The 26,100-nt window shown below is 36.4% G+C and overlaps 1 protein-coding gene and 1 long non-coding RNA gene across 2 annotated transcripts; one reads left to right on the top strand and one right to left on the bottom strand.

The window, feature by feature from the left end:
* Nucleotides 1-3,575: 3,575 nt before the first annotated feature.
* LOC137935161 (uncharacterized) lies at nucleotides 3,576-6,797 on the bottom strand. Its single transcript, XR_011109236.1, has 3 exons — nucleotides 6,283-6,797; nucleotides 5,290-5,550; nucleotides 3,576-4,262 (listed from the first exon to the last, which is right to left on the bottom strand). It is a non-coding gene; the product is annotated as an uncharacterized lncRNA (long non-coding RNA).
* Nucleotides 6,798-17,882: 11,085 nt separating this feature from the next.
* Nucleotides 17,883-24,083, top strand: LOC137934986 (uncharacterized). Its single transcript, XM_068779594.1, has 8 exons — nucleotides 17,883-18,454; nucleotides 19,944-20,083; nucleotides 20,314-20,413; nucleotides 20,527-20,625; nucleotides 21,315-21,665; nucleotides 22,958-23,050; nucleotides 23,151-23,357; nucleotides 23,537-24,083. Exons 1-8 carry the CDS (start codon nucleotides 18,140-18,142, stop codon nucleotides 23,795-23,797), a joined length of 1,566 nt encoding a protein of 521 aa, XP_068635695.1. The 5' UTR covers nucleotides 17,883-18,139; the 3' UTR covers nucleotides 23,798-24,083.
* Nucleotides 24,084-26,100: the final 2,017 nt, after the last annotated feature.

Raw genomic sequence — 26,100 nt, 5'->3', positions numbered from 1 at the left:
TTAAGGAATCAATAAACAAGTTTGAAAGCTTTTACAAAACCGTTGATTGATCATGCCTCATCGACTGATTGATCATGCTTTATAAAACTAGTCAGGCCGTGTGCTGTATGATCAATCAAATGAAGATGGATGATTAATCATGCCTTTGGAATGATCCATAATTCCAGTTCAGAATGATCATGCTTTATATGCCCTTCCTTACTATATTTTGTATGATCGCTCATAACTCTACGAGATGATTGATCATGCCTACTACCAGAGTACGAAATTTATTTTTAAGCATGACTTTGGCCTTTCTTAAGGGGTAAAGTTTGTAAAACATTTGTATGCATTGATAAAACATGGTTTTAGAAGAAATTGTATGTCCTAAAGCTCCAATTCTCCCATGAACTGTAGGATTAAAATTTGGTTGGTTATCCTCTTATGAAGCTAGAGATCTTGAGGTTTTTCTATTTGATTTGACTCTAGTTCTTCAAATTATTAAGGTTTTTTTTAGGTGCTTCTTCTAGATGATTTGTCATTTTATTTTGGCTTGAGGTCTCGTTATGAGTTTGTTGATTCTTCCTCATATGCCTTGATTGTGTGTCTCTTGAAGGAAATGCAAATGAAATACTTGAATTATAATCATCAACTCAAATAGGTAATTTTTGTTATCATCAAAATATCATAGGTCAACCTAGGTCAACAACTTCTTGCTTTCTTATAAATCATATGACATCTAGTGTTTTTGGTTGATCAGCTCCTTTTTAAAAATTACTAGAGTTTTCACCTTTTCCTTTACTTGCTCGTATGTTTGGTTGCATTTGTTTGGTTCATTAATTGTCTCCCGTCACAATTAATTTGACCTCGAGCAGTTAAATGCATTTTCCTTGGATATTAGAAAATCAAAAAGTTTATGTTTGTTATGCCTTCTCTCTTCACAATACCTTCATCTCTACTTATGTCACCTTCTGTGAGAAAAAAAACCATTTTATCCATATACATCTCCTCCAGGTTTTACTTCTTTTGCAATGATGCCTCGCCCTATTATCCTACATGACTAGCATGTATTCCCACCATTGTTTGAGCAAATTTTTAGAAACTGATTCAAGAGGTTCCCTCTCCTTTGGCTAATCTATCACTTGAAAGATCCAATGATGATCATGAAGTAAGTTCTTTTCCTCCTATTGTATTTGGGCCTCCAAATGATACCCGACCTTTTGCTCTTTGCAAAAAACCTCAATCTTGTGCTCAAAACAGCCCTCTACATCTTATCCTATTTCAAAATTTTCTCTTAGCTTAAAGATTGTCTTCGAGTTGTTTCTCATTTTTGGCACCCATATCATCTACTCCTATTCCTAAAACTTATGAAGATGCTTCTAAAGATCCTAGTGAAGTTGCCATGGTTGAAAGGATGACATCCACGTACAGCACCAACACTTGGGAGTTAACCTCTCTTCGTCCTTAGAAGAAAATCGTGCAATGTATATGTATTTTACATTAAAGAACAATCCATATGGCAGCATTGCTCAGTAAAAGGCAAGACTGGTTGCAAAGGGATATACGCAATCCTATGACATTGATTATAAGGAAACATTATCTCCAGTTGCTAAAATTAATTCAATATGTGTTCTTATTTCTCTACATGCCAATTTCTGGTGGTCTGCTTATCAATTGAATATTAAGAATATTTCCCTTAATTGTGATTTACATAAAAAAAATATACGTTACAACCACCCGATTTTATGGTTGAGGGGAGAAGGTATGTAACCTTAAGAAGTCTATCTATAGGTTGAAATAGTCACTGTGTGCTTGGTTTGACAAATTCAACGAGGTTGTTCTTAGGTTTGGTTTTTTAGGTGTGAGGTTGATCATTCAGTTTTTACCAAGAGAACAAACTGAGGTATGGTTCTTATGGTTGTTTACATAGATGATATTATTATCATAGGCAATGACACTAGTGGCATTCAATAAGTGATGAAGGATTTAAGTTAGTCATTTCAAACTAAGACCTTGGGTTGCTCAGATAATTTCCTTGCATAAAAGCCCTTCAATCTAAACATGGCATAATTTTATTTCAAAGTGTACTTTAGAACTCTTGGAAGAAACTGGTATGCCTGGTCATAAGCCAGCCAACATCCCTATGGATCCAAATATCAAATTATGTATGGAAACAAATGATGATGTGGATGATAGAAGATTTTAGTGGTTGGTTGTCAAACTTATTAATCTTATTGTTACTCAACCCGATATCTCATTTGTTATTAGTGTTATTAGCCAGTTAATGCATTAACCTCAACAAACACACTAACTTGCATTGGAAAGGGTCCTTCATTATAGAAATCTACCTTTGTAAGTGTTGTAGACATAGTAACATTAAAGACTTTGCATATAAAAACTAGGCCAGTTCTCCTAATGACTGGAAATCTATCTTTGTTTATTGGACAATGGTAAGTGGAAATTTAGTTACATGAAGAAGCAAAAAACAAAGTGTGGTTGCATGATGAGTGTTGAAGCCGAGTATCAGTTTAAATCATTGTTCAGTGAACTTGGACTTTCTATGAATGAGCCTATGCAACTATACACATTGCGACTAATCCAATTTTTGTGTACAAACAAAACACATTGAGATTGGTTGTCTCTTTATTCGGGAAAATCTATAAATTGGTGTCATATCTATGCATTATATTCCTTCCTAGAATCAATCACAAATATGTTTACCAAGGTCATTGGAGCAAGCTCCCTTCAACATATATGTTTTAAACTCAGATTCTTTGATGTTCATGCACCAACTTATAAAAGAAGAAGAAGACGAAGAGGAAAATTATTCTACGTAATCATGGATAACTGTAATTATGACATATTTACTCCATGGATGTGTAAGGGTAGTTTAGATCCATTGTAATCTTCTTCATTCAATATAAATAGGCATCGGAGAGGGCTCAAGCTGATTGAGAGAGTCAACTCTCCTCTTTGGCTTTCTATTTCCTCTCTACTCATCCACACTCTAACCCTAGTCTTCTTCTCATCTCTCTCTTGCTTCCATCTCTCTTCCTACTTCTTTCTCACTCTCTCTAGCATTTCTTCTACCTGTCTTTTAAGCATGGAACCCTTGAATTCTAATTATTAAGAAATAAGTTTATAAAATAATTATTAAGGGCTTCCGTCCTTCCTTTCTACTTTTCTAACTTATATACAAGGAAGATAAAAGAAATCAGTAACTCCGTTTGTCAATTGGTCATGGCGTCGAGTACCATCTTCGTCTCTATCCAAAGCTTTCACCGAGTCACAAAAAAGCCAGAGTCCCCAGCAAGGCCAGGCCGCTCTCAGGGAGCTAAGCAGGCAAACCACTCGGATGCCCAGAAATTGATTGATGGAACACAAAAGCCGGTGAAACTCTCAATCAGTGGCAGTGGATCAGAGGTGGAAGAAGGTGAACTTATTCATCAATTGAATAAGGTCCCTACTCTCCAAGTTTCAATGACAGGAGATGGAAGAAGGGAACTTGGGATCGGAATATGTTCGTTAAGGACGGGATTATGGACTGGGATGCCGTGATTGTTGCAGGTCAGAAACAATATCTTAAGACTCAAAAATTTGATCTTATGGTTCTTTCTTTGCTAATTTGGATAAAAAGACTGGAATTTGAGGTTTCCAGCCTCAGAACGTCGTCAACTAATCCCCTCCCTCGAAGCAACTTTAAATCCATTTTCCGTGTTCTGAATTGAGACCTTTTGCCTGTTTGTTTATTGATTCTCCTTCTCCACGGAGAAAGAGTAACATACTGTTATTCTCTTCTTGTCTGCAGAAGCAAGGAGGAGAAAATTTCTTCAAACCTATCCACAACCAGCAACCCATGAATCTCCTGTGCTTTTCAGAAGCTGCACCATACCATGGTGGGCTTGGTTGAGGAGGTTCCACCTACCAGAAGCGGAGGTCCTAAACGGTAAAAGTTTTGTCTTGATTATGCGGCGTAGAGACCATCAACTCTCTTTCTGATCCATGAAATTTCTTAATGGCTGCCTTACAGGACGAGCGGCAATGGTGGGATTTTTCATGGCTTATTTTGTAGATGCTCTATCTGGGATCGGACTGGTGGATCAAACGGGCAATTCCATCTGCAAGGCCGGCCTACTTGCGGTGGTTGCTGGAGTGCTTCTTTTCCGACAGACCGAAAATTTTGGTAATATCCGTAGTTTGACAGAGGAAGCTATTCTCTATGATCAGCAATGGCGAGCTACATATGAAGACAACAATTCCGAAGTTGACGAAGGACGGAGCACCTAACAATATCAATCAATGTAGAGTTGTTCGTGAGCCAGAGAGAACGCCTAGTTGTATCAAGTATCGACGGTCAGCTTGACATATCGGCAAATTTCAATAATACATTTATTTCTTTGTAACTTACACTAGCATGTTATCATGCACCAAATATGCTCATAAGATATGCATAATTAAAAACTATAATACTTTAATTTCATGCATTCACATATATGCCAAAAATTGCATTAAAAACTGTAACAGGAAATAAAATTATAAGTTCCTATGTACTGAACACTAGACGGCCAGTGGCTTAATGGTCACTGGCGCACATAAATATGCGACTGCGCGGGTTCGAATCCCCCTGGCGCAAAAACAATTTAAGCGCCGAGTCGGCTCGGCCCAGGAACGGCGAGCCAACTCAACTCGTCCGAGTCGACTCGATTTTTTTTTTTTTTTTTTTCGAGTCAACCCGACCTGAGTCGCGGTTGCCGAGTTGGAACAGCGAGCCACAGAAAACTCGTCCCGAGCCAACTCTTTCGGTATTTACAGAAATACCTTATGATTTTAATTTTATGTTTCTACGCGCTGGAGGTCGTCTTCAACCTCCAGCCGCGCGCAGAAGGAAGAAGCACCGGCGTTCCGCTGGCGTTCTTTCAACTCGTCGACGCCGAAAAACTTGTCGGAATTGTCGCCGGCGTCGGCGCTGAGGCTCCGACGCTCTCAGGCGTCACGAGATAGCCGCCGCAGTGAGCTCACAGAGAGCGTACTGCGACGGCCTCCGTCGGCGGTCGGCGCCAGCAACCGTGCGGAATGGTCGCCGGCGCCGGCGTCATGCTCGACACTGGCTGTCGCCGATGCCAGAGTCCCGGCGCCCGCAAGCAGTGAGCGCGGAATTTGTTTTTAAAAAACATAAACAGAAACAGAGACCGAACAGAGTCTCTCGGAATCAAAACGCTGGATCAGAGGTCTGCTCTGATACCAACTGTAAGTCTTAAACATGAATTTCTAATACAACATGAAATTCATTATGAATTATGCAGAAGATACCTCCTTCCATACGCTTCAAATTCCTTCGCTTCTATTTTCTCGGTGCTTCCGATCTCTTGGCACTCACGGCGATGGCACTGAACTGAAGGGAATGAGAGTGACGAGACAGGGGACCGAAAACCATTCTTAATCGAAAACCAACCTCCCATCAAGGTTCATGGTTTCGTGTTACCGAGGGAGTTGTAACTGCCAGAAGTTTGAGACCACGTAATGAGAAAACCGTTTCTCATAAAAACGGTTTACATTTCCGTCTCCTCGCCTCTGAAGAAAAACAACAAACCCAGAATGTAAAAGAGACCAAATGTAAACATCAACCAGGGTAATATTTTGCGAAGAAAACAATAAACTGGGTAATAACCCCACATGATACAGAACAACAGAAACTATCATGTAGACAGTATCTTGCTTTCTGGGTTTTTGGATGCCAGAGATTTTCCAATGGTTCAAGTAGAATTTTGAATGAATGCATACTGCTTTAGAGCTCGAGTCACAATGACCAAAACAAAATGAAGAGCTCCATCACAAAACAAAAAAAAAAAAAAAAAAAAAAGTTCCAAGGTAAGTCACAGGGGCAGATCAATCTTTCAGGATTTGGTAAGGGCTTCAATGGTTTCTGTGAGCTACAAAAAGATTTTCAGATCTTCCAGCAAATAACAGATAGCAAACAAGTAAAACAATCCACAAAGAGAAAATAAATTGAACTCAACAAATCTTAGAGGTTAGAGGGATAGTAAAGTTCAGTTCTAGAAGACTAAAAGTACTCTCAAAACAAATTAACACAAAATACATAGCCAGAGCAGAATGGGAATACACAGGGAAACCCTATTTGAAAATTTCTTTCTCAGATATGAAAATCGATTAGTCACAGTGATTTTAAGAGAGAGAAAATCAGCTGAAAGTATCACAACTTTTGGTAAGAAGATTAAATGTCTCAAAGAAAAATTCTGCCATAAAAGCTTAAAAAATAAATAAAAAGAAGGACGCCGTTCTTACCGGCATCAATGATCGCATCCCAGTCCGTCTTTCCGTCTTTAGCAAACTGAGTCAGATCCCAAGTCCCTCCAACCCACCTTGGATTTTTAAAATTAGGTACCGCAGTGGTTGCCACAGCTCCCTTCGGCTCTTCCTTCTTCTCCAAAACTGGAGGCGAGCTTTCTTCCTTTGCCTCTATTTTCTTCTCTACAGCAGTCGAACCCACTACCTCTGCTACATTATCTGTCGCTCTCGTGAGTCGAAACGAAAGGTGTCTCTTCGACCAAGCAAAAATGGAAGGTTTTTGCGAAAGGAGACTTGATTTCACAGAGAAGGTAGAGCAAGACGAAGAACACAATGCCATGGACCCAATCCAAAAATCAAACTAAGAGAAAGGACAACAAGAAAATTGCGTTCTTCTTCGAAAACCTGTCTCGCAACTGGAGCAAAGAAAATTCTGCACCTCAGAATCTAGACAAGGGTAGGAGAGAGCTGAGGCGTACGGCACCGACAGCAGATGACGATGGAGAAAGGTGAAGCTCCTCGAAACGGATAGATTAACAGGGTCAGCAAGGCCTCTTTTGGAAGAAGAAAGGAGTGCCTGGTATGTTACACATGTTTTTGGATTTTACAATGGGGGTCAGTCAACTCAAAAGTTGTTCATGTGATTACGTGTTTTAATGAATTGAACCGTCATCCGATTCAAGTAAAGTGGTACAGGGGTAAGTATACGATGAACGTGAAATAAAGTGAAACTCATCCTCGGGGGTTCGTATAAACAAGGAAAACATATTCCATGTGTCAGTGTCTCTAAATAAAAAAGTATAATATAAATAAGAGAATAAATAATTTTTTATAATATATTTAAATAAAATAGATAATTAAATAGATAATTAACCAAAATAAATATAGTTATTGATTTAACATATAATATTAAAATATATTAATATTTCAATTAATAAAAAACTATATTATATTACTAATGATTATAATTTATTATAATAAATAAAAAATAAAAAATAACATAAGCGAATATAATAAATAAATATTTTTTTTAATAACATAAGATATATTTTAACATTAAAAATCACTAATTTAATATAATAATATATATATATATATTTATCAATAATATAATATATATTTTTATATATTATTAATTAATAATATATTATCACAAAATTTAAATCATTGATTTAATTAATTATAACAATGTGATAACTAAATCAAAATAATTTATCAAATATTTATTTTAAAAATATTTTAATTATGACTATTAAATCACTAATTTAATACAGTAATTATAAAATAAATATATTAAATAATTAAAAATAATTATTTTATAAATAAAAATATAAATTATTATTTTATGACGATAATTTAATTTTTCCTAATTTAAAAAAAATTAAACCATCGTCTTCCTCACTGTGGGCGTCATCTTCTTTAGAGGTGGGAGACTATGGCGGGCCAACTATCAACGACGATGGAGGTGGCGCTCCCACGGTAAGCCAAGAGTGGGAGACTATGGCGGGCCAACTAGCAACGACGATGGAGGTGGCGCTCCCACGGTAAGCCAAGAGTGGGAGACTACGGCGGGCCAATGAGCAACGACGATGGAAGTGGCGCTCCCACGGTAGGAAGAAGAGAGGCTCGGCCGCCCGTGCTCTACAACGGAGATCGATAGGGAAAAGAAAGGGAGAAGTGAAAGAAAAAAAATTGGGTGAGGAATTAAGTAACGCGGGAGTAATTCTGGTTCCTCTCTCCCGCTCTTTCTCCCTGTTGGTATGTCTCCTCCTCCCTCTGGCACTTCGGCCTCCCACTCCCTTCTCCCTCTCGCTCTCGCTCGCGGCAAAATTCTCATCTCCCTCTGGCTCTCGGCCCACAGCAGCACTGCTCTCCCCCTCCACCTTCCTCCCTCCTACGTCGTCTCCGACCTTCTCCCCTCTACCCTCTACCTCTCTTTTTTCCCCTTCTCTTGCTCTCGGTCTGCAGCAGAAAACCCTGCTTCATTCTCCAGCATCCTCTGCCTCCGTCTGCGAAAATCGAGCTCTCCTTGCAAATCTTCCCGACATATCATCAGCTTCGAGTTTTGTCTTTGCGGCATTTTGCTCGAAAAGGTTTTGTTTGCCCTCAACCAAAAAAATGAGCTTTTTTTCGCTGCAGTCTTCCCCGATGCATGGTCCTCGAGCTTCCTTCTGAGCCTCCCTGGCATATCATCTCTTTTCAAGCTTTGTCTTCTCGGCTTGTTGCTCAGCTTCTCTAAGTCGTCTCAGACGAAAACCTCCGTCGTTTTCATGGTCCGATCCCTTATCCAGATGTTTTGGTTCCAATTCCCTACCAAAATGGTGTCCAACTATCTTAGATCTCCATAGCCTGGATTTTTGTTGGTCCCTATATTTTCCCTATGTTTTCTAAGTTCTTCTATATGTATGTGTATTTCTTTTAGAGTTTATTGAAGTAAAAAAAAAAAGCTCCTTTGCTTGTTATCTTTCTTTCAAAATAAGAAGTTTAAAAAATGATATTTGATAGAGTAGGTAAGTAGGTTTTAGTTGCTAAAGCAATTGTTGATACACTTCTCTCGTAAATTATTAGAGATAAATGGATGTGGCAATGGCAAACAAAGTATCTACCACACCAACTCTATAGATGTTTATTCACATTCAGTGAGTTTGAAAGCTACCGATAGAAAGAGTTAATGCATGTTGATTTTCAAGAGTCCATGTCCCCTAAAACTCAATTGATAGATTAATCAAACTATTGTATTACAATAATACTCCTAAACTTAAGTTTAGGATTTTAACCCTAGAACTTTAACCTATTTACATCAATGCCACTCTATGAGATGACCCTTTATTTACCATCCTGCCATCATTTTATGTGGGCATATGAGCCTTCTCTTTGATCTGTGGGCCTTGAGCCCGTTTTCTATATCTCTTGGATGTATGTACTCGTTGGTCTTATGGGTTTGAGCCTATCTTCCAACACACTTGGATATATGGGTCTTCCTTGGTCGTGTGGGCTTGGGCCCTATCTTCCAACACTCTCCCTCAAACTGGGGGTGAGAGAACATCATGAACTCCCAACTTGCTGCAAATAATGTATATAATATTTTGTATAAAATAACAGACCTCCCATCTTCCAACACTACAAAACATTGTGTGCGTCTAGTGTCTAAGAAGCTCTCTTGTGTATTTATAACCATGCATAGAATGAGTTGGCAAATCTGGCAGTTAATTAGAGATGGCAATCTAGCCTCAAGACAAATCTGTAGCTGCTTCCATGGCTATTATATGTGAGAAAGCTTTTTGTCTAGTAGAGATGGTGATAAGAAACTTGCAAGAGATCTAGTTGGTCAATCAAGTTGTATTTGCCTTTTTCTTTTCCTACTAAATTTTTCTCTTTTGTGGTATCTTTGAAATCTTAAGAGAAAGACTATATTGACTTACTGTCTCTCATAGAGTAATGGCATCCGCCAAGGATAGATTCTGATTTTTGAAGTGTTTATGTAGACTTCTTGACCAACAAAATGGTAAAAGGCATGTTAAATTGTTTGAGGTTGAGGTTGTTGTTTGCTACTTAGTTTTATGTGAAACAGTCAGAATTCATTGCTATAACAATTAAACTCAAGAATAAGACTTCAATTTCTGTATTGTATTATATTCACATCGACGAGTTTAAATAGCTGATTTATAGATTGTAATAATCTATCTATGGAATGATTGAGAGTGAGTATAGTGATTACATAATTACAAGATTTTTAATAGAAGGAAAAAATATCTTTCTTCATACGGGAAGAAATCTCAACACTCCCCTCAGGTTGGTGCATAGATATCACTCATGCCCAACTTGTCGAGACAATTGATAAAAGCTCGGTAAGACACTACCTTGGTTAATACATCGACAAGCTGATCTTGAGATCGAAGATGAGGGACTTCAATGATTCTTGATTCTAGCTTGTCCTAGATAAAATGCCTATCTACTTCAACGTGTTTAGTTCTTTCATGTTGGACTAGGTTATGGGCAATATCACATGTTGCCTTACTATCACAGTATAATTTCATAGGACTTGTCTTCTCAATGTGTAGGTCTTGCCTTAGATTCTTGATCTATAATAATTCACATATTGCCTTGGCCATTCCCCTGGATTCGGCTTCAGCTGATGATCTAGCTACCACCTATTGTTTCTTACTTCTCCAAGTGACCAAATTTCCACCTACAAATGTAAAGTATCTAGATGTAGATCGTCGATCCTCTATTGACCCAGCCCAATCGGCATCGATATAACCTTCAATTTTCAAGTCGACTCCCTTTTTAAATAAAATTCCTTTCCCTGGAGATGATTTCAAGCAGCACAGGATACGGTTAATGACATTCATATGTTCTTCACTTGGAGAGTGCATAAATTGACTAACCACACTTAGTACATAAGCTAAATCTGGCCTGGTCTGTGCAAGATAAATTAACCTCCCTACTAGTATCTGATAACGTTCCTTTTTAGCAGGGACTTGATTTGAATATGTTCCCAGTTTTAGATTTTCTTCCATGGGAGTACTGACTGGACTACATGTTGTCATACCAGTTTCCTTCAACAAGTCCAAAACATATTTTTGTTGAGATAGAAAAATTCCTTCATTCGATCTTGACACTTCAATACCAAGAAAATATTTTAAGTAGCCAAATATTTTTTATTTCAAACTCTCTAGCAAGATGACTTTGCAATGCTTTCTTTTCTTCTGGATCATTCCCAGTTACTATCATATCATCAACAAACACAATAAGAGTTGTGATTGCCTCCTTGTTAGATTTCAGGAAGAGAGTATGATCTGAGTTGTTTTACTTGTATCCGATAGATTTCATAAAATTGGTGAACCTTCCAAACCACACCCTCAGGGACTGCTTCAAACCATATAAGGATTTCCTCAGTTTACATACTTGTTTGCCTCCTTTGGTTTACATAATACATCCAGGAGGTAATTCCATATATACTTCTTCTTGGAGATCTCCGTACAAAAATACATTTTTAACATCAAACTGATATAAGGGTCAGTCAAGATTCATAGCCAAAGATAGTAGAATCCGAACAATATTGATTTTGGCGACTAGTGCGAATGTCTCCTTGTAATCGATCCTGTAGGTTTGAGTATATCTTTTGGTGACAAGTTTTGCTTTGAACCTTTCAATGGTGCCATTGGCTTTATATTTAATGGTAAATACCCACCTGCATCCGACTGGTGTCTTGCCTGTAGGTAGGTCAACCACTTCCCATATTGAATTCTTTTAAGGGACCTCATTTCTTCATTCATAGCTTCTTTCCACTTAGGATCTTTCAAGGCTTCCTTCACACTATTATAAATAGATATAGCAGATAATTGATTCACAAATACTTCATTTGTCTTTGACCGTCTATGATAAGACACAAAATTATGCATGGTATACTGAGATTTAGAGGTGAGAAGAGCTTCATAATTGACTCTAGGTTTTCCTCTTGTGGTTCAATGAGGTAGCATTCTTAGTTGAGTTTCAGAACTTGAGGCTCAGACATGGACTCAGACTCAAAAAACAATTGATCCACTGGTACACTATTAAGGGTGGAAGATGTCGGTTGAGACTCTGGTTGCATCACTTCCATCTGGTCTTGTCTATCTCCATCCTGTGAATCATGCTGATTTGTATCATTTTGATGTTGATTGTTATAATCTGAATACTTACCATTTGTAGTATCCAAGGTGTCCAAATGATGATTAAGGGTCTTCAATTCAATCATGTTCTCCCCCTGTATTGAAGATTCAAGAGTAGAATAATACATGTTATTTTTGTGAAATACCACACCAAGAGTGACATACAATTTGCTAGAGGGAGGATGATAATAGCGATAGCCTTTCTGATGTTGAGCATAACCAACAAAGACACACTTGAAAGCTCAGGGTTCCAATTTATTTCTCAATGGCTTATGGAGATAATCAAAGGCTACACACCCAAAAACTCTAGGTATTAGATTCAACACAATAAGTGAACTGATGGTTTCATGAAGAACACTCAAGGGAGCCTAAAATTGTAACGCACTCGAGGGTATTTGGTTGATAAGATAAACTGCAGTTATGATGGCTTCACCCCAGTAACTAGCCGACATATGAGCTTCAAATAAGGAAGCAAGAACAACCTCAAGAAGGTGGCGATTATTTCACTTTGCAACCCCATTTTGCTGAGGGGTATACGGATAAGTAGTTTGATGAGTAATACCATGATCATCTAGATATTCTTTCAAACGTTGATTAACAAATTCTCCACCATTGTCACTTCAGAGAGTTTATATTGTAGAATGATATTGAGTGGCTATCATTCTATGAAATTGTTTTACCAGTGAACTAACTTCACTTTTTTACTTCAATAAGCAAATCCAAGTCATACGAGTGTGATCATCAATAAAGGAAACAAACCACCGTTTATCACTAAGAGGCTATATTTGTTGGACCCCATACATCAAAGTAGATAATCATAAAAGGGTATTGGACTTCTATTCATGCTTATTTGAAATGGAACACGATGACTTTTAGCCAATTCACATACATCACACTTAAAATTTGAAACAAATAATTTAGCAAAGACTTTTGGAAACAATTTTTTAAATAACCAAAGGATGAGTGACCCAATTGTGTATGCCATAACCAAAATTCAGAATCTGCAGATTTATTCTTCACGGAGAATGTTTGGGCTAATTGATAAGAACTCTTTGGCTTCATATCAAGGTAATAGAGCTTGCCCCTTCTAGTACCATAACCAATTGTCTTTCGGAGTTCGAATGTCCTTAAAAACACAAAGGTTAGGCCAAAAAATCACAATACAATGTAGAGTGCGAGTTATTTGAGCCACTGATAATAAATTATGATTGAGGGTTGGAACAACTAATACAAAATCAAAACTCAGATTTTTAAGTGAGGGTAATAGAACTTTCTCCAATAATGTGAAAGGGAGTACCATTTGTTGTAGATATGATATGTTGTTCAGATGGTTTCATAATTTTAACATGATGATTATCAAAGGTCTTATGATCAGTAGCACAAGAATCAATTATCCATTCACTATTTCTACTAGGAGCGGAAGTATTAAGAATCTTACCAGATGTAGCAATTAAAATTAATGCATCCTCAATTGTGTGAGAGGTGGAGGGTTCTGCTACTGCAATGGAAACATGATTATTTGGTTTAGAGTTCCGTTTGCAAAGCATTTTGGAAGGATCCCACCATTCTGGATACCCAATAAGTTCATAACATCGTGACTTTGTATGCCTAGTCACACCACAGTGAGTACAAATGCGCTTTGGTTTTGCTGTTCTAACCTCATAGCTGCGATTTTGATCACTGGTAGGACCAGTTGGTCGAGCTATTTTAGGCTTAGCTCGACGTGCCACCATTGCAGATGACTCAACACGATCAACTTCACTATTTAAAGTGGTTATGCGAACAAAGTTACGACATATGTAAGTATAGGCTTCTTCAAGATCCAATTTCGGGTCCTTTCTGAGAATTTCCCCGCGGATTTGTTCGAATTCTGCATCCAATGCATTTAAAAAAATGTGTACACGCAATCTTTCAACGGATTTTCTATAGGTGATAACATCATCAGAATTTTTCATTATAATTTTGTCATGATGATCAAGTTCTTGAAAAATTTCCACAAGACCACCATAATACGTTAATAGAGGGCAATCAGTCTGTTTGGTGGAGAAAGCTCTCTGATTCAATGAAAATAATTGTGATTCATCTGACCCATCATAGAAAGCTTTTGCCAGAGCATTCCAGATTTCGCGTGCGGCGCACAGTCGAATATAGCGCTTCATAATATCTGGTGACATAGAGGTTAGCAACCACCCCTTGACTTTTTAATTTTCAGTATAACACTTCGTATAGGAGGCATCGGTTTCTTGTAGGAGTGGTGTTTTCCCATAATATATTCGAGCTTCTCGCGTCCTGCAACTTGCATCTCCATGATCTGGGACCATACATCGTAGTTTACTTCAGTAAGAATGACGATGGTTGTAAAACCAGAGTTTTTGATTGTACATGAATAATCGGTGTTGATTCTTTCGACATGATGCAAGAAAATCGGCGAGGATCAGAATAAAATCACCCATAAATGCTGGTTCAGTTCGCTTCCTACCGTTAGGTTGACCCGGTTTGGGTCTCTCATTCCGGTCCGGTCCGAGAACTGGTCCGGTCCACTTTTTGTCCGTTGGGTTGACCAAGTTTGGGTCTCTGATTCAGGTCTGGTCTGAGATCTAGTCCGGGTCGTTCGCGAATAATAAAAAAAAGGGACCTAAGTTAAGCTCCTAGGTAGATGAACTCGTCCAATAGCCACACTTGTTGGTTGTATCTCCTATCTGTACAGTTTGTCTTTGATAAAACAAGTTGCAATGGAGAGGCACATAAAGAAGGGTTATGTATCATATAAGACCTGATATATATAAAAATATAACACATTATTGCCTTGTGATCATATAAAAAAAGGTTCATGTCAAAAGACAAAAAAAAGGGTAAACCAATAATTGTTTATTTGATCGAGTTGCCTTTGTGTTTGTGTAGGTGTTATCTTACTGTCTCCTCTCATGTAAGTTAAAGAGATAAAAATCAGTCAAGGCATAAACACAACAAATTGGTTTAAAAGATTTGTTTTTAATAATAATTTACAGTAAAAATTAGTCAAAGAAAATTAATTTTGTATCATATTATTTTTCTTAGCACAAAACCTGACCTAACTAGAAGTAGTGAAAGATCTATAAGTGATTAAGTTGTTTCCTTTGATCAAGCTAATTGTACTTTTATTTTACTAAGGCTTTAACATGTGTTCACTAACATTATTAGTTATTAGTAGTACTTGTCTCTTCACTTGGGACCTCTTTCACTAGCAACTACTCGTCACATAGATAATTATGTGAATTGAGGTTCCAAAGACATTTTTAGAGAAGAAATGATATTTCTATGTTTGATTGTTGGGTATCTTTTCTAGTGTTTCTCCGTAGTTTTCACTTCACATCTATTCACCTCATAAATCAATTTTTTTGGTCTATTTCACTATACATCACTATTAGATCTCTATATATCACGAATTCTACAACAAGTCACCTATCTACGAGGTACACATTTACAAAGTGGAGTGAACTGGAGAAAAGTCTGTCGACAATCTAAATGAAATATTGACTTTAACTTTGATAAATTATTCTCCCTTCCATCTAGGTTTATTTGAGCAAACCATTTTCACATCTAAATTTGTATAGACTTTGGTCCATTCTTTTTCCCCCCCTTTTTGTTCATCTAAATATTTGAGTAATCTATTGGATGATTTTTTATTGGAAGTAAAAAATACTGAATGAGGGGTTTTTAGATTAAAAATTGTATTAATAGGGTTTTTGATGTTTTAATGTGGTTAATTAAATTATTTTTATTATCTGGCGGTGTTTAAAAGAGTTTATTAAATTAGAATGGGGTGAAAGAGATGGTTGAGACACTTAGTGGATTTTATGGAAACGAAATTTGATCAATAAGGATTTTGGATATAAATTTTCTAGAGGGAATTTTTAGATATTTCTCCTTTAAAATACTGTTAGATTGTAGTCTAATTCTCTTTGTAGCACCTTCAACAAGTAATAGTCTTATGCTCAAGTCAAATCCATTTTAATTTGTGGATTGGATAGTTTTGTTAAGGTTTTCTTATTGACACATGCAAATTTTTAAATCAAAACTTGTTAATCTAATCTATTCATTTGCATATTACATTGAGTTTTACGATACAAATTGAGGTCAGTTGGCAGACTAATCTAATCCACTTGTAGCTTCAATTCCATTTGATCATCACAATCTACCAAACTTTTGTGCCAACATACACAAAAACCCAATTTATGGTGACTTTAAAAAGGGTAAGTAAATATTTTATAAATATTTTATTAATTTTGGTAATAAAGCTAGCAACATTTATCAATATTTTATTTTTAAATCCATAGTAGTTGAAGTTCTAAATTGAAAAAAAAAATTATTTTCAATCTTTGTTGCTCCATTCCAACTCTTAGGACTTCTTAGCCTAAAATTCATGAAATTGCACCAATACCTCTTGAATATTAGTGATTATATTCATTTTCTGATGTCAAATTCTTATTTTAAGAGTAATGAGGCCCAACAAGTTGTTCACTCCAAATGATGAATAGGGTATAAATGGTATATGGATAAAATAAAATAAGGCTATCCGTATACCGTTTCGATTATCTTTTAAGTCATTTCGTGTTCTATTTATTTACCCAGTTAACACTTGGTACACAAGGCAAATAAAAGATATATAGTAAAAAGTAATAAAAAGATAATATTTTTAAAAATAAAAAAAATTAACAACATGTTTAGAACATTCGATTCTTTTAAGGCATTTTGTGTTCTATTTATTTACCTAGTTAACACTAGGTAAACAAGGCAAATGAACGATATATAGTAAAAAGTAATAAAAAGATAATATTTTAAAAAATTAAAAAAAATTAACAACATGTTTATAATGTTCGATTCTTTTAAGGCATTTCGTGTTCTATTTATTTACCTAGTCAACACTCGGTAAACAAGGCAAATAAACGACATATAGTAAAAAGTATTAAAAAAATAATATTTTTAAAAATTAAAAAAATATAACAACATGTTTATAACATTCGATTATCTTTTAAGGCATTTTGTGTTCTATTTATTTACCTAGTTACAACTCGGTAAACAAGGCAAATAAACGATATATAATAAAAAGTAATAAAAAGATAATATTTTTAAATTAAAAATATATATATCAACATGTTGATAACATTCGATTATCTTTTAAGGCATTTTGTGTTCTATTTATTTACCCAGTTAACACTCGGTAAACAAGGCAAATAAAAGACATAAAGTAAAAAGTATTAAAAAAATAATATTTTTAAAAATTAAAAAAATATAACAACATGTTTATAACATTCGATTATCTTTTAAGGCATTTTGTGTTCTATTTATTTACCTAGTTACAACTCGGTAAACAAGACAAATGAACGATATATAGTAAAAAGTAATAAAAAGATAATATTTTTAAAATTAAAAAAAAATATATCAACATGTTGATAACATTCGATTATCTTTTAAGGCATTTCGTGTTCTATTTATTTACCCAGTTAACACTCGGTAAACAAGGCAAATAAAAGACATCGTAAAAAGTAATAAAAAATAATATTTTAAAAATTAAAAAAAATATAACAACATGTTTATGACATTCGATTATCTTTTAAGGCATTTCGTGTTCTATTTATTTACCCAGTTAACACTCTGTAAACAAGGCAAATAAACGATATATAGTAAAAAGTAATAAAAATATAATATTTTTAAATTTTTTAAAAAATATAACAACATGTTTATAACATTAGAAGAAGCCAGTAAAACATCATATAACAACATACATAATACTACATTTACAATAATTGATAAAGGGGTAAAGAGTGTGGCCGGTTGAACCAGATTCAATTTAGAGCTGGTTCGTAAGACCTAGAGTGAGGATAAAATCCGACCAATTCAGTCAGGTTTGCTAGTTGAACCGATTGACTCGAACAACCTACGCAGCCGTCCGTGCGTTAATGAAGATCCGTTTTGCAGTGAAGCAGTCAGCACAGATCAATTGCTAATATCAGCAACTTTTGCTGTTGCCCAATCAACATACGAGACCTTTAAGAAGCCTGTAATCGTTTGTCTTTGCGTCACGGCGTCGCCACCAAATTTGAGCGCGAAATATAGTAAGGTTGACATCATTTATCAGCAATTTGCACCTCCCCGATCCTCTCTGCAGCAGATGCAGAATTGCAGAGGAAAGAGTAAACCACCTTCGCTTGCTCGACGTCATGCCCTTCCTCTCCAAACCCTCTTTTACCTCCTCCCACGACCCTCCCTCTCCGCGTCTTGATCGAGATGTCTCCGACGGAACCGTCGAGCGCCGTCTCCGGGATGCCATCGAGGAGCTTCAGCGCCGTCAGAGACACGCCCGCGGTAAATACCCGCCCTGCGATCATCCTGACGATTCCTGTGTCGCCAATGCCATCGGTAACCTCTGCCAGAGCTTCCTTCTCTCTTACGGAGTTCGCGCGGGAATCGGTATCCTACTCCGCGCTTTCAAGCTTGCTAAGCGGCACTCCTACTCCTCTCTTCTCGATCTTAAGGTCTATTTTCTACCTAATTATTTCTCGATGTTCTGTCGTTTATCATTGTTGTTTCCTCTTCCTCCTCTCGGTTCGCTTTATTTGTCTCTGATCGATGGATGAAATTGTGTGTGTTCGTATCGGTTTTCGGATTAGGAATTTGAATTTCTCCAATTGCTCAATGTTTCACCGGTTTGGAACTCAACAAAAATAGAATTTTGAATTTTTATATCTTGTTGTGCTTATTGGGGTATCATTTTTTAGGGTAGCCTCGTTTCCTTTTTAACCTAGCAATGTGGAGTCTATACGTATAATTTGTTGTGCCTTTTTTTCCTTCAGTCGTGGGGTGAGCAGGTCTTTAGTCCCTTGTTTTCAATAGTAAAGGGAACCTATAAAATATAAATCTTTTACATTTTCCGGATGTTGATAGTAATACGCACACAATACACCCAAAGCCTCTGGTGACACTTGAATCCAAGATCTCAGACTAGAGACCCTCCTTGTGGCCATTGTGCCAAATCTTAATCTTAATACTATTTAAGGCTCAATCCTTTTTTCTTTTCTATCTAAAATCTTTTCCATTTGTTACCACTGCCAGTAATTAGAATTTTCAGATCGACTTACAAGTCATCCACATATTGCATTTCATATCTGTGTCCCTTCTACATTGTACAGGGTCCAACGTCTAGCAACTAGTTAGGGGGTCCTGAATACCTGGGTTGCATGAGCTAGGATATAGTGTCTGTTAGCTTCTAGGACCTGAGTGCAGTTATGTGTTGAAGGGGATTTTCTATCTTTCAAAAAGCTTTAAGAGTTTGTTTTTAATGCACTTAATTTTTTGACTGGGTTTGTACTTGATGCAAACTATTTGTAAGAGCTAATTTGCCAGGTTCAGTAATTTTGGTTATCTAATGATCAATTTATGTTTGAGAATCACAGTTCTGTAATTCCTTTGATGATAGGTTGGGCGTCTTGTATTGAAACCACTTAGCTTGTAAAGTAACTTACAAGAGAATCACCAGCTTTTCAGAAGTATTTCCTGAAGAAAAAATGCTAGACCTCGGCTAGCAGTGTTGATTTGAGGGGGACTAGAAGCCTTCTTCAGAGCTTCAGGGTCTCTGCTGGGATTAGTAGACGATTTTACTCAGCAGTGCCTTGGTGGTTGAAATGGGCATCTATACTAATATTTTAATGTAGATTTGCTCATTTGCTAATCCTACTAATGTTGACGATGTACATAGTCTCTTCATTCTTAGTTTCTGATTTGGCAAATAAAATTTAAGCTCAAGTGAAATTATTGCAATTTTTATGCACTCATTTTTATTTACAGAAAAGTAGTCTTCTCATATTTCTCTCCCCAATTTTTAATGCTCTCTGATTTTGCCATAGTTTATGCAGCTGGTGAAAGTATTAGAAACATTTTATTAACGTCAATCTTTTCTAGAGGGGTTTCTCTTATGTTTGTGAATGTCTGACTTTAGTTATTTGACAACATTTTTTCTTTTTGTAGCAACTTGTATCGGAAAAAGATTTGATCGTAAGAGAAGAAGCATGTCGTATTGGGTTGCTTTTTGGGGGATTTACTGGATCTTATCATGCCATCAGATGTTTCTTGAGGAAGTTCAGGAAGAAAGAGACTCCTTTAAATCCGTAAGTTCTACTTCCATTGTACTTTTTGTAATACAGATGCTTTTTATACCTACACTTTTTTATCTTTTTGGCTCAGTTGTGCATGCAATATGCTGTTGCCTTCTTATATATGTCATGTTCCTTTTTTCCCTAGATGTTTGAGACTGGGTGCTTGCTGATGGTTTTGTGTATTAGTGGTGCATGAACTTTATCCAATGTAGATGACTTAATTAAGGGGTATGATGCAGCAGAATTCTAGCAGGTTCAATCGCTGGACTATCCATTTTAGCAGTAGATGGGTCAAGTCGGAGGCGCACTCTTGCCTTGTATCTCTTAGCAAGACTTGCACAGGTCTGAAGCAAGTTTTTAAATTAGTTGTTTTAGTGTCCCTTTTTTAGTGCTAGAGATTATGCAAATTGAATCTTGTTTCCTACTCTAACAGGTTCTACATCTCTGTTCTACAGTGTGCATATAATTCTGCAAAATCAAAGAACAAGTTTCATCTTTGGGGTAGCCATTGGAGACACGGAGATTCTTTGCTCTTTGCTTTAGCATGTAGTCAGGTGACCTAAATCTTATTCTACTATGCCCCACGCCAGGCATTCTACTGTTGTTGCAATCTCAGGGTTGGTCTATTTTTCATTTGCAGGTGGAATTCCCTGATGAATGTTTGCATAGCTTTCTGCTTTCTATATGTATTAATTGAGATGTTGGCCTTATCTAAATTGTATGCTTTAACTCCACTCCATAGATGATGTGGAAAAAAGGCCAGAATGTGAAGAAAGAAGGATCTGTCTGTGATGATGATTGACATGTCTTGGCTCAGTATCCATGAACTGCCAGTGTTCAATTACTTATCATTTTTGCACGTCATGATTCTGTAGTTTATGAGCTGTGCCAGAAGCCCACAATCACAATATGTTACTTACCATCTGCAATTTGGAAAAAAATAAAAAATAAAAAACAAAGTTCTTTATGCTTCTCTTTTTTCCTGTATTGGTTAAATTTGTAGTATAAGTTTGACAACGATTTCATTAATTTTCCACCATTAGCACAAGGGTTGTACGCTATCTCTCATCACAAACATAATGCTTGCCATTGTTTTCCAGCGACTTGATTCACTATGTCCGCTTTAGTGCACGGTTTAAGATCTCCATCTATTACCACAACTGAATTGCCTACAAAAATTTTTATTGTCATTGTTACTTGGCTATTACTTTTTTTGCTTATGCAAAATTATTCTCGGTGTCAGGTCATGTATGCCTTTGTTATGCGGCCGGAGAGTTTACCTAAAGCTTATCAAGATTTTATCCAAAAGACTGGACCAGTGGCAGAGCCAATATACAAGGCAGTCCAGGATAGCTGCAGAGGCTCTCCTGTTGACATTGTTGCTTTGTCGGCATTCTTATCTAAAAGGAGGAGGCCTCCCAGCTTTGTAAAGTTGGAGGAATATCCCTCCATTATCCCATGTTCTTTAATTCATCCTGACACAAACTCATGTTTGGCTCAAAATGGACGTGCTGCTTCAGCAACTTTTAGGAAAACATTTCCATTATATTTCTCATTGACATTTGTACCATTTGTTGTTCTTCACCTACAGAAGGTATGCTACTTCTCTTGAATTTGCTGAATAGGTACACAGTGTGATATGCATTATTTCAATGCTCAATTGTGGAACATACTAGACTTGCTTTTATTGAAAATATTTGTGGACTTGCAAGTGATCTGATACTTTATTTTTAGTTTAGAAGCAATCTCTGATCATTGTTTATTTTTCACTTTCTTTTACCTCCTCCACGATGAATGCTAAAAGTTCCATCTTTTTCTTAAAACTAAAGCTGTTTGTGTAATGTATTTATGTTTTGATGTGTTGCATAGACCTGAGAAAACTAAAAAGGCATCTATCAGAGAAACATGTACTTAATAAGGGAGGTGGTGTTCTGGAAATAAGCAAGCATTCTTGCGCTAGAATGAGATTCATACCTGAGGAGGCAAAACATTAGCTAATTATCTTAAGTGGTTTCATCTTCAGAACTATGAGAATTCATCTTACACTCACTCGAACAAATCTTTATGAAAAACTATGATCTGGTTAATTGATATTTGTCAGGGAAATCAGGAAACTGCAAATTATGCTTCTTATGGTTAAACTTTTTGTCTCATTGATAACTTCCATGAATAAGTTTACCTATTATTAAAAGGAAACAACTGTATCTTTCTTATTCTTTTTTAGAATTATGAGAATTCATCTTACACTGACACAAACAAATCTTTATGAAAAACTATGATCTGGTGAATTGGTATTTGTCAGGGAAAATAGGAAACTGAAAATTATGCTTCGTATGGTTATGTTTTTTGTCTCATTGATAACTTCCATAAATAAGTTTTCCTATTATTAAAAGGAAACAACTGTATCTTTTTTATTCTTTTTCAGAATTATGAGAATTCATCTTAAACTCACACAAGCAAATCTTTATGAAAAACTATGATCTGGTGAATTGATATTTGTCAGGGAAATTAGGGAACTGCAAATTATGCTTCGTATGGTTATGTTTTTTGTCTCACTGATAACTTCCATGAATAAGTTTACCTATTATTGAAAGGAAACAACTGTATATTTCTTATTCTTTTTCGGTGAAAATGCAAATCAAGTTTCCCTAGAAAATTGTGCCAGAGGCACCAGCAACAAGCCCCTTCTATATGTCAATTTTCATAAGTGTTTGGACAGTTGGGTACATGTTTAGGCCTCAACTTTGGATCTTCGTATTCCTTGGTATCATAGTGCTTAATTTTTTTTTCTTTTTTTAAATGGTCAATAGTTGGTATTATAAGTTTCTAAATTTGTATACACTCAGTTGGCAATTAATCTCTTACTTTGGACCTGATAATATCCAGTTCTTGGAGTCTCCTTTTCATGTCAGCTCGACGGCTGTTCTAGATGCTATTCGATCAACAACATTTTTATCTGCTTTTGTTGGCATCTTTCAGGTAGCTATCTCATCATATATCTTCCTCTTCTATTCTTTTTTTACTTTCCTTTGAATCATGCTGTTTTAGTGGTAGTGATGATAGTTCTGTTTGGTGCTAGGGAGTAATTTGTCTACATAGAAAGGTGGCTTCAAAAGATCACAAACTTTTGTACTGGTTTGCTGGTGGAATAGCTGCCCTTTCTGTACTTTTGGAAAAGAAAGGCAGGAGAGCAGAGTTAGCTCTCTATGTGCTTCCCCGAGCCGGAGATTCCCTGTGGTATATCTTAGTGAATCGCCATCTCCTTCCAGATATTAAGAATGCCGAGGTACGAGTAATCTTTGTTATCATTTTTTTTTTATGGAGCTTCGTTTCATTTGCTTTAACATCATCTTACTCCAGTTAGTTGCAGAAAACATGCCAAATCATTTCAACATTAGAATTGAGTAGAGAGAAAATGCATGCTAACTATTTTTTATTGTTATCCCCTACTCTTAATTATCTCAGGTGGCTCTCTTCTGTCTATGCATGGGAGGGATTATGTATTATTTAGAACATGAACCTGACACCATGGCTCCATTCTTGAGACGCTTGATCAGGCGCTTCCTTGCAAGCAGGATAAGCAATCCCGAGGCCTCTTCAAACCCATCTTACTCCTACTTACAGAATCTGGGTGCCGCAGAGAAACTTAAATTAGAGGAGAATGCTGAGACTGAAGCTCCAATGTCTCCTGCGAAGTACAATCTGGAATCAATTCCTGGCCTTTAGAGCTTGATACTCGGAAGATTCATTACATGATACCCACATCTAATTCAATTCTTTAGTAGCTGGGAAAATACTCTGTAGCATTTGTTAGGTCATAGAGGCCTGAAAGTTCATTTCTTAATTGATCACGATGCAATCAGCTGGTCTGATAAGTTTTTTTAAGGTGATGGGGAGGGAGGGAGAGTCTCAAGAAGAGAAATAAATTCTAGATTCAATGTAGCTCAATATGTTGGTACTGATGCCCAATTCTCTGCACTATAACCTTAATCTTATTTTCTTTCATGAGATGTGGAATTCATAGCACAAAACCAAACAACTCTTTTCCAACCAATGGTAGGATCTTGATTTCTTTCGTTTAAAAAGAGTTTGGAAATTATGATTTGGAGTTTCGATAGAATTCATGGCATTTTGCAAGCTCCAAACCACTTCCTGGGTGTGTAGACGTTTCCTCGTATGTCACTTCATTCGACTGCCATACTAGGGCTAGCAGTGTCTTGATGGATCTCTGCAACACTAGGATTCGACAAGATGAGTGAAATAGGCAGATACACGGAAGGAGTGAATTAAGGTTTGAGACTTGGGACTAGGCCGAATAAAGTAGAGGAAATCAAGGCCAAGTAGACCGTAAAGGGAATTAAACACAAAGATCCTAGTAATTAAACAAAGAAGCTAAATCTAGAAGTTAAAAGTGGGAGATAAATTAATAGAAAAGACAGTAATCAAGGAAAAGAAAACTAAACTAAACTAACAAAGATGAGATAAGAAAATAATCACATTATCTTTTTCTATTGACTCGGTCAACTCATAAAATTTGCTCTTATACCATGTGAAATTTAGGTTTAAGGCCATCCTAAAATTACTTGTCACAACTAATAAACTTAAGATCACTATATGTGACCATTCTTTAATTGTTAGTGTTTTTGCTATGTAGCCCTACTCAGAATGGTTTTTCAACAACTTGAGTATGTATTATTTGATTCTATAGATTTCATCATTTGGCGTAGGGGTGGGCATTGGATCCGGTTTCCCGGGGAACCTCACCTTACCCAACACAAAAAACTAGCGATGGGAATTAGAAAAAACCCCGTTGGATTTCACATCGGGGATGGGTATTCCCGAACCCAACCGGCATTGACTTATACCTACAATGCCCTTATTAAAAAATTTAAATGACATATAGTTTTATAACTTTACTCAGGGTATTTAATAAAATAAAATTTTAACACAGGATAGTTTTCACTTAGACATTAATATCTAGTTATTTAGAAATAAAGACTCAAGTTTTTGCCTTCCCCATGAATGACTAAAGTTTAGTTTAGAGGCAGTTTTGGAAGAAAAAGAGTTAGACTTCCTTGAGAAAGCCCAATTTTTTTCTTCCTCCTTTCTACCCCCTTTCTTGTTGCCGTTGAGATTGCCATCTCGTCGAGTTCTAAAACTCTTGAAGTCTCGAATTGCTGCCACAGAAACCCTGATATATCTTAGAAGATGTTATGAACTCAATAGAAGGCCGAGTCATGCAGAAGCGCAGTGGCTGAGTCATTTAGTATTAAATTAATTTCTTTTCTTTCTATTTACTTTTATGTCATTTTTATTTTAATTGATGAGTTAGTATGCTGCAGGGGCATTATTTTAATTCTTTCTCTTGAACCCTTGTTAGTGTAAACCCTACTTAAGGGGTTAAATGAATGAGAAAAGGTAAGTTTTGATTTAGGTTAAACAAAGGGTTTTGAGTTGTCCTAAACGAGCTCAAGGGTGTGCGTTCTCCTTAACGAACCTAAGGTTTTCAAGCTTCATTTTCTGCTTGATTATTCTCTTCTCTTCTTCTTCCCTATGAATCACTGTGTTAGATCAGGGACCATAGTAGAAACCCAATTGTTTTCTACCCCTTTTCCTGTTGTTGTTGTGATTGTCGTCTTGTCGAGTTATGAAAGTCTCAATGTCACGAATTGTTTATGAAACCCTAATACATCTCTGTAAGCCTGATCGTTTTTCCCCCTTTCCTATTATCACCATGATTGCTGTCTTGTTGAATTATGAAAGTATTGAAATCTCAAATTGCTGCCACAAAAACCCTAATCCATCTCCATTTTTGCCTCTCCAAATCCCGAATCACTATTCTCATTTCTCCTAATCGATTCTCACTTACTTTTGGAAATCAAAACTAGGACGTTCCAGAGCCCTAACAGCATAACCAAATTCTTTTATTTTTTTTCCTTCATTCATTCCTTCTGGTGTCTCCACCAATTTGGAGTTGAATTATCTTCGATCTTCACCAATGAATCCGCTTATCAAGAGGTTAGTAAGCT

The sequence above is a fragment of the Aristolochia californica genome, unplaced genomic scaffold (assembly GCF_029961685.1).
Source record: "Aristolochia californica isolate CCGP_79_NKW_82.1479 unplaced genomic scaffold, dmAriCali1.0.hap1 SCAF_6, whole genome shotgun sequence".
In the NCBI taxonomy this organism is placed as follows: Eukaryota; Viridiplantae; Streptophyta; class Magnoliopsida; order Piperales; family Aristolochiaceae; genus Aristolochia; species Aristolochia californica.
Note: the sequence above shows the minus strand (reverse complement) of the source record. Positions and strands in the feature narration are given on the sequence as shown.

Excerpts from the sequence above, each read along its gene's own strand:
- LOC137934986 (XM_068779594.1), top strand. The coding sequence starts at position 18,140 with ATGCCCTTCCTCTCCAAACCCTCTTTTACCTCCTCCCACGACCCTCCC. Across the intron at positions 21,666-22,957 it reads TTGTTCTTCACCTACAGAAG|TTCTTGGAGTCTCCTTTTCA; the intron begins GTATGCTACTTC and ends GATAATATCCAG. Across the intron at positions 23,358-23,536 it reads CAGATATTAAGAATGCCGAG|GTGGCTCTCTTCTGTCTATG; the intron begins GTACGAGTAATC and ends TAATTATCTCAG.